Here is a 9,094-nt window from a genome sequence, read left to right on the forward strand (position 1 = left end):
ACAGCAAACAGAAAATACCCCTGCTGACAAGGACAGCATTGTAGGTCAGGGAAGGAGAGTAAATGTTCAGTCTGTGGGAAGAACTGGACTGATTCAGCAGCTGAATCAAACTGGCATGCACATCCCCGCTCCCCAGCAGCTCCCCAAGCTGCAGGACCTGCAGCATCCATCTGCTACGGACAGCCCCACCTTTACACCCACGGAGCAGCACCCCACTGCCTCCCAGGCCTACTGAAACAGTAAGGTGGGGGCGTCAGCTCCTATTGAATACTTCTGAAGGGCATCAAGCGCCTCACATTACTGCCAGCATGGTGGTTTGTGAGGCACAAGCCCCGGGCATCACGAAAAGGTTTCAGTCCCGGTACTGAGATTTAAACTGGGAAGGCAGCAAGAGCATGGGGCTGCTGCGGCACTGTTTTGGTTTTCAGATTCCAGACCCTCTGCGCAGCCTGACCAGCACTAGGGCACGAGTTTTGGCACTGGCTGGGGTGGTTCCTCCACAGCAGAGTGCAGCCAGTCAAAGTTGGCTGGGACGAGGCAGGGCTTTCCAAACCGTCTTGTGCTCCAATCGGAAAGCGGCCGAACGCTGCTCTTCTCAGAAAAGTGCTGCCCTTGTCCTTTTTTAATCACAGCTAACTTGGTATTCATTAGCAGCAGGCCAGAGCTATTTCAGACACGGAAGACAGCAGACACAAATCAATAGAAAAAAATAACTTCTTTTTATTTACAAAAAAAATCCAAATATTGGATGCTGTAAACAAAATTCACAATCTGTTCCCTCCAGAGTCTGTTTTCCATCAGCTCTTTTTCTGTCTGTGACAAAGCCTATAGCCAAAATGTTCCAAAAGAGCAATCCAAGGAGCAGTTTGCTGCAACAGGATGCCTTGCAGAAGGCAACAGTTGTAAGGAAATCTGAGGGAAAGCAAATCTGCACAGACTCCCACAGACTGCAGGAGCCTGCAGTGCTTTAGCCAAGCTGTCTTGAAATTTGCAGGCTTTTTTTTTTTTACTATTTATTTTGTTAGCAAACCATTATTACAACAGCAAAACAGTACACTGGTTTTCTTTCTTGCAAGGGAAACTCTCTGCATAAAGAAAACCATACAAAAGAATATATCCGAATAGGAACTGAATATGCAATTACAGTTTTTCCTTTTCTGTGCAGTTTTATCTAACACACTTCATTTTCTCAATTAAAAAAAAAAAAAAAGCTTTTTTTTGAACTGGTAGGAGCTTCTCACCTGATGCAAACCAAGCATTTAATCAGAGGTGTTTAGAAGATTTGTGTGAAGGCCTTTGTGTAAGATAAAAAAATATTTTAAGTGCAATAAGAGAAACTAGAAAAATATAATCTTTTGGGTCTTCTAATTGCCCTTCTATTTTTAGAAGAAATGTTCTTGCATTTAGAAGGAGAGCTATGTCGAAGGAAAAAAAAATCCATTTCAAAGCTCTCAGTTGTTTCACGATCACTACATCTACCCATGTTTAGTGCCCTGTTGGTTAGCAGTAAATTCAGTTGCGGCACAAACAGTTTTACTGTAATCAGGTCAACGTTTTTAATGAGTTCAGCTCTTTAAAAGGGACACTGTCTCTTGTAGCACAAGTTCTAACCTTACATCTGATTGGATGGGAAAAATGAAGTCTACAAAGCAAGAACATGGTTGTTAACTTTAAAAGTACCAGTGTGCTGAAGAGGAGAGGAAAAAACAGTTAAAAAAAGTCAGACTTTATGATATATGGTATGGAAGGTGTGCAAACCACAGAAGTAAACCAGCTTTGAAAAGGGGTTCTTATTTTACTCTTGGCCTGAACTCATGCCTTCTTCCCACCTCTAACACCAGGCACCTTTTAAGCTACCAGTCACAGATAAAACAAAGCTCCACCAGTTCCACCACTTGATCATTAACATATGCAAAACAGATCCGGAATACCTATATAATATATATAAAAACATATTATATATGTATCAAAATGCAAATGCTGAAAGGTGCAGTTTAGCTCAGAGCCCTGCTGCATGCACTATAAGGTAACTAGCTGCTGTCAATCATAAAAAAAAAACACAATACAATTTGAGCTGAGAGGAAGTAAATCAAAACTTTCAAGCAATGGAAAAAAAAGGGTCCTTCAAAGGAAAAATACATCATGTCATGTACTATCAGCGTTCTGCGGTTGTGGCACAGCTATAGATTCTCAAACCCTTTTTACAGAGCGGATGACTCATTTATTTGCTGCAAATAGTTGTGGTGAGAGAAGACATACCACATTACCAGCTGATCCTATTTCCCCAGCCCTCCCCGTAGCTTCCGCTAGCAAACCCTCCCAGGAGCTGGAAGCAAGGGGAAAGAGCGGGCCGGGAGCACCCAGCCCGGACCTTCTGGGCGGGCTGCAGGGGGACCTTGTGGGGACCAGGGGATGAGAAGCCTGGCAGGAGGCCGCAGCCAGCGCCGGAGGAAGGGAAGGTGGGGACGAGGTTCTGCGAGTCAACGCCGCGAACGGCAATGAACCAGCTCCTACATTTCCTGAAGGGCTCACAGGGAAGGTGCTGCAGTAAACAAATCAGGTTCCTGTTAAATTGCCTCCAGAGTGAAAAGTACAAAGCGCGACAAAAATAGATGTACCTTACTCGCTCCGTAGGGAAAACGCACTGCCAGGACACGAGTCCTCTCCCCTGCCCCTGCCTCCTCCAGGGCCAGACCCTGCCTGCAACCAGGCAGGGGACAGCGAGTTTTCGTTCAAAAGCCTGAATTCCCTTTTCTTTTGGGTTTGGTTCTTTTTTTTTCTTCCTCAGTAAGAAAAAGCAAAATATTAGAGTCAAGTGTCACTTAGTCATCAGGTTTTCAAAGCCCAACAAAGAATTTAACACCTTCAGAGATGGCACTGAAGTGAAAACAACGGCAGAGGGTGATTTTGTTTCTCCGCCGGTCTTTTGGGAGAGGAAATGAAAGTGAATAGTTACTGTTCCAATGTAAAGTGATTCCATTTAAATAAAGTACAGTACTGAAATTGTAAATGCAGTGTGACAACCAGATCAAAGATGTTTAATATTTGCATAAAAATATATATATATAATATATATATAAAATATAAATTTAAGCAATCGTGCAACACTCTTAAAAAGGGTTCATTTCACATTTGCTAAATTCTAGTGGTCCTGGAATGCATAACGCATTCTATTAAAAATACTCCTTTAAATATTAACAATTAGTGTTCAAATCACCAACTAATACAATATTCTTTAGCTGTCAGGGGGTTTAAATAAACCTATCTTTGATCCACGTTCCACTGAATTACGCTTTATGGAGGTATGCAGTCACAACGTTAGTGGGTTAAATGTCAAAATGGTATTACAGTACAAAATAGTTTAAAAAAAAAATCAGCTAGTCGTATGTTTCTCTGTGGAATTATTATGGCTCACAAGCAACCCACTGAATTACTGTAATCCTTGTTCTTGCAACCAAAGACATTATCTGAATCCCACCTTAATCCTGACTGGTTCATTTACTCCAAATTTCTCAGGTGTGGGTTAAAAATTCACTGCAAGGTGCCCACTGTCCTATGACATCCTGTCGCAAACTGGAAAACACAGAGTACTTTATTTAAACATTCCTTAATTGCTACATTTTCCTAGACCACATTAATATATATTGTGTGTGTATATATATAGATCGACACCTATAACATGTACATATATACACACACAAACATATATACACACATACACACACGTACCTAGGATAATAGCACACCGACATAACATTAACTCTATACAGGTATTTGCCAAGAAAAAAAAAATAGGGCATTTCCTCCACCACTTATTCACAAGCTTATGGGTTTTTTTGTTTTCAATCCTTGTGTCCCTGATAAAACAAAATGCATGGTTAAACCACAAAACTATATTTTCTTCTCACTTCAAATTTTATGAAGGCATCAGGCACTTTTGATTACTGTTGGTGTGTACAAATATAGCAACATCTTTCTTTTCTTTTATATATATATATATATATATATACTCTACTGAATCTTCTTTGCTCGGATAACTTATCTGTGAAATCTTTGGTCCTTGAGTATATTCTGTTTGCCACAGCTGGTTTTCCTGCATTCTCACATTTTTAAAATATGAGGCATGCACACAGCTGGAAATAATGGACTTTGTCATCGTACGTGTTTCTGTTTTTCTAAGTGTACCAATCCACTACTGTTCATTTGGAGCAAGCTGTTTCTGGGAAAGCGTTCTAGTCAAGCAAGCTATACATTCTACACGGTCAATCCATAGACGGCACTTGCTGCAAGCCCCAAACGCAGTAATTCCAATATACATTTTTATTCAGCTTATCTCTGCTTTATGCCTCTAACTTTTAATTCCTGAATATATATATAGAACTGTTTTTTGTGAAAATTTTTTGTTGTTTTTTTTTTTTTGTTTTCTTTCTTTCATATTCTCCCTTTTGCAGATTCCATTCTAGAGTAAGAATAAAAATAAAAGAAAATAAGGCTTTCCCACCTTCTCTATGCCAAAGCTATGGGAGCAGATACTGCCAACCCATATTGTCATCAAGCATTCCTCCCTCGCTTATTTCAGGGGAAGCTGGTTGCTTTTAATGACAGGCCTCTTGTGCTCTGGGGCAGGATCCAATTATTTTGGGGTTCTTTCTCGATCATGCTCCTGCTATTTATTAGAAGAACCACAAGCTTTTCCCAAGCTTGAAAACTAGAGCAGATCATCATTGCACAAAACACCCCTTTTCAAAGGGGACCGTTGCCCCTTCCTACGTCTTAGAAAAACGTTCTCCCCACCGGGTCTACTAATTTCGATCCTTAATTACAGGGCAGCCAAGTAGAGTATGTGTGCTGCTGGCAAGGGAACACCGTCTGAACCTGAGCAATATAGTAATTGCTGAAGTTGGCATCTGCTACGTATGGGGCTGGCTGGTAATAGCAGGTGACATTGGCCACATTGGGGATGATATTTTGCTCAGCTAGGACCCGGATGGCCAGCATGGTGATCAGATTCAGAGTCTGTCTCCTCTCATGTCCCATCAGGCACACTGTGCTCTCATTCACCACACCGTGAAGGGTCATGAGATAGTCATACTTGCGGTCCTCTAATCCCACAAAGTGGTTCTGCAAGTAGGACTCCAGCTTTCTCTGCTGTTCTCCAATGTCTGAGAAGTCAATGAAAAACCTCGAGCACATGTATCTCTGCAGGGACTTAATCTCGGATTCCGAGGCAGCCCTAAAGCCCCTTACCAAAAGGTTGCAGTACTTCAGAAGACCACCTCCTCTGATTTCTTCTGGGTTTCTGGTGGCGATTATCTTGTTGCAAAGATGATCAAAGGCTTCCTGGAAATCCCCATAGACGCTCTCACCAATGATAGTTGGGTGAAAAGTTTCAGTCATCGGATTCTCTGAGCACTCATAAAAAAGCAGCAGGGAGTCCAGCTTGATTTGAAAGGAATCGACACTGAATTCAAACTGCCGCCTCAGAGAGTCCACAAATTTCAGCTCCACATTTTTGCCACTGTTGTTGGACAAGGAGATGAGACTCCATCGGTCTGAATCATTGCATACTTTTACCATTTTCTGCACATAAGCCTCCTATAATTGGAAAGACAAAATGAGCGAATGAAGACACAGATGCAAGAAATTTCCCCCTCGCTGCACACATTCACATTCCCCCTCACCTCCACCCCATCCTAGAATTTCATAAAAGATTTAATGGAGCCTGCAGATACAAACGAGAGGAGAAATGCTTAATGTGAGAGCTTGGAGTGCTGTCAGTGCAAGGGGGGGCTGTTCTGCTGGGACTGTGTCGTGCAACAGAAGCACATGGCAACACTGCTTCTTTCAATCACTTCTAAATACATCTACACATGAAGCCTGTGACACACATGCCAAATATCCATGTACTCACACACAAAAGGTCACGGCTACAATCAGATAAGGAATCTTTATCGGTTTTCACTTCTCCCTCCCTCCCCTCACCACAAAAAAAAAAACTTGGCAAGTGTTCACTCCCTTCAACCCTGCTCTTTCAGTGCAGGTTCCAGAAATTTGCACTTCCAGAAATACTTAAAAAAAAAAAATTCCCTCTAAAAAATCTTGAAGGCATCTGGCATTCAGCCTTATCAACTCGAGCAAACTGTCTCCGAGAGGAGGGAATATGCCTCTCCGCTGGGGCATTTAGCACACAAGAAAGCATGCCTTGCAGACGGTGTTCCCTTCCTGCAGATATTAAAGCCAGCTAAGCTCCCCCCAGCCACCCCGGGAACCGGGTCCAGCAAACCAGGCTGCCGCAGAGCCGAGCTGGGAGATGTGGCAGCACCTTGCACACACGCGCCCCGGGCAAGTCAACGCTCCCAGTAAATGAAAGGAGAGGGAGGAAAGCCTAATTAATCGTGAGGAGCCCCGGCCAGGACGCTTTACTGCACACTCCTCCTCGGTTTTAAGTGTGGGGTGAAAAAATCGCTCACTGGCCCCTGTGGGTGTCAGGGTGTGTGGGGGGAGCTGCGTCCCTCAGTGCACCCCTCCATCCCCGGAGGTGGGCGCGCTAGGGAACACCTGCCCGCTCCGGGCGCCTGGCCACAGGGCAGGTTTACCTTGAGGGTGAGCGGCGTGATCTTCTCCTTGTTCACCCCCTCGGGTAAGAAATCCAAGAGGCAGTCCAAGACCACGTCCTTCACAGTCTGAAACTCGGCTTCCCCTTTGAGGTCGGCGCAGAAGATGAGGTCCAAGTCCTTGTAGCCCAGGCCGCTGTCCTGGTGGAGGACGTGGCTGGCGGCCGAGCCGTTGAGCCGCACGTCCCGCAGCCCGATGCCCTTCTCCTCCAGCCGGCTCCGCACCACCTTGACGATCTGGCGGGGCTGCATGGCCAGCGTGGGGAAGTTGCCGCGGCCGTGGATGGGGATGGTCTCGCTGAGGATGCGGTCCAGCCTCTGCACTTGCTCCCAGCTCAGCACGTTGCAGTGCGCGCTCTCGCAGCCGCCCGCGTAACTCCCGCCGGCCTTCTCATCGTCTGCCATGGTGCGCCGCCGCCTCCTCCTCCTCCTCCCCGGGCTGGATGGCACCGCTCCGGCTCCTCACTGCCCCCCCGGGGCCCCTCTCCCTCCGCGCCTAGCAAAAGAGGAGGAAAAGCGAGCGGTCAGCAGCGGCGCGCACCCGGCGCCGGAGCCTCCGCTCCCCCCGCAGCCGCCCCGCACCGCCGGACGGCACCCACCGCCCCCTCCAGCGGCGAAGGGGAGGCGGAGACACACGACACACACCTACTGAGTAAATCGGTAAAAAAAAAAGGGGGAGGGAGGGGGTGCAGAAAAAAGCCCCCCGGAGGCCGGCGGTGCTGCAGGGCAGGCGCCCCACCGGCAGAGCCGCCGCCGCCGCCGCTCCCCGCGCCCCGGAGAGGCCGCCCCGCCGCCGCCCCGCTGGCTGCCGCCGCGGGCTGCCGCCGTCTCCGGAGCTTTCGTAGTTCTGCCCGGGAAAGGTCCCCAGTAGTTTTTATACGGGGTTTCTCCGCTCTTCCGGGGCTCCGAGTCACGGCGCCCGCGTCCCGCCCCCTCCATCTGCATGGCCGGCCTCGGCGGTGCCCCCGGCACGCCCACGCTCTGCGCACCCACGGGCCGCCCCGCCGGCTCCCCGCCACGCCACGCCACGCCACGCCACGCACGGCAGGGCACGGCGCGGCGCGGCGCAGCGCAGCCCAGCGCGGCCGCCCCGCCCCACGCGCGGTCCCGCTGGAAAACCCGCGCAGCGCAGCCGCCCCACGCACGGGTTTGGCCGCTCGCCGAGGGGGGAGGCAGCATGTGTAACCCCACCCCCGTACACCCGCGGGGGGCGCAGACCCTCCCGGCTCCCGCCGCGCCAAGATGCGCGCCCGGAGACACCCAGCTCCGCGCTGCCATTCATTCCCTATTTTTTTTTCCCTTCCTTTTTTACCACCCACCCACCGCCGCCCCCCCCCCCCCCCCCCCCCAACATTCCCGGTCATCCCAGGCACAGCCAAACTTCATACCAGAGCGCCGGAATTTGGCAAGAACCCCGCTCGGAGCAGATGCCGAGGATCCCGGACCGTGTGGTTTGAGCTGCTCAGCTCCTGACCGAGATTTTCAAAGCCGCCTGCGGCAGCGCAGGGGCACCGCGACGTGCCTGCCTCTCCCTCCCTCCCTCCTTCCCTCCTTCCCTGCCTCCCTCCTCGCCGCGCGGGGGGGAAAAGAGAAATCCCGAAGAGCAGGAACGAGTCAGCGCCTTCCAGGGGAGCATCCTGCCTGCGAAGTACAACTTCGGTAACTGCGGAGCGGGAAAAATAACGTGTATGATGTATACATACTATATAAACCTATACATATATTCTTTCGATTACATTTTAATTATTTTAATATTTAATAACCATGGGTGTATCTGCTTGGTTTTCACCTGCTGAAGTGCCAAATATACATATAAACATTATTTAAAACAGACTAAGCGCAGCCCCGCCATAGGCAGCAGCACCCGCGGACCCCGGGACGGAGGGGAGGCACGGCGGGAAGGGCTCCCCCGCTCCCCGCCGTCCCGGTGCCCACGCCGCGCAGCGCCGCGGCGCAGACGGGCGGGTTGCGCGGAGAGTAAACGGAGGGGTAGGGACGGCGTTGCGTCACTGCTCGCAGCTTCGTGACGCGCGGCAGGAAGGGCCAATGGGGGCGCGCGGCGGCGTGACGCGCGGCCTCGCCAGCCAGGCGTTTCGCCAATGGGGGAGGAGGCGGTAAGCCCCATCGGGCTCCCCCATACACCGCCCCCTCCCCCCATTTTTAGCACCCCCCCAATACTTTCCGCCGTGGAATGGGGCTGGGGGGGGAGGAGAGGGGGTAGGAGCTCAGCCCCGCCCGGCACGGGGAAACCCCTGACCCTGGCGAGCTGGCACGGTTTCCCCCGACACCCCAAGAACCCCGGGGTCCCCGCTGTGCGCTCAGTGCCTCTCCCATCGGGGGGGGGGGACAGGTGGGGAAGCGCCCCCCAAGACCCCTACCCCCCCACGCCGCCGCAGGTCGCAGCCGTGTGGCAAGGGCGCCCCCTGCCGGGCGCCGAGCGCGCTCCCCGTGGGGGGGCACAGCCGTGGGGCGCGGGGCCG

The 9,094-nt window shown here is 50.2% G+C and overlaps 1 protein-coding gene across 2 annotated transcripts; it reads right to left on the reverse strand.

Moving 5' to 3' along the window:
- Positions 1–696: 696 nt before the first annotated feature.
- On the reverse strand, positions 697–8,112 carry TENT5A (terminal nucleotidyltransferase 5A). 2 transcript variants are annotated; one of them, XM_075087156.1, is made up of 3 exons: positions 8,003–8,112; positions 6,597–7,110; positions 697–5,595 (listed from the first exon to the last, which is right to left on the reverse strand). In XM_075087156.1, exons 2-3 carry the CDS (start codon positions 7,017–7,019, stop codon positions 4,816–4,818), a joined length of 1,203 nt encoding a protein of 400 aa, XP_074943257.1. In that variant the 5' UTR covers positions 7,020–7,110; positions 8,003–8,112; the 3' UTR covers positions 697–4,815. The 2 variants fall into 2 exon arrangements, with proteins under 2 accessions (XP_074943257.1, XP_074943256.1); XM_075087155.1 differs by lacking the exon at positions 8,003–8,112 and adding an exon at positions 7,260–7,559.
- Positions 8,113–9,094: the final 982 nt, after the last annotated feature.

This window comes from Phalacrocorax aristotelis, chromosome 3, assembly GCF_949628215.1.
Source record: "Phalacrocorax aristotelis chromosome 3, bGulAri2.1, whole genome shotgun sequence".
Classification (NCBI taxonomy): Eukaryota; Metazoa; Chordata; class Aves; order Suliformes; family Phalacrocoracidae; genus Phalacrocorax; species Phalacrocorax aristotelis.

Bases quoted from the DNA above. Each gene is read 5' to 3' on its own strand.
- TENT5A (XM_075087156.1), bottom strand. From the start codon at position 7,019: ATGGCAGACGATGAGAAGGCCGGCGGGAGTTACGCGGGCGGCTGCGAG. The intron at 5,596-6,596 runs GTAAACCTGCCC...TTCCAATTATAG, and splicing joins TCACGCCGCTCACCCTCAAG to GAGGCTTATGTGCAGAAAAT.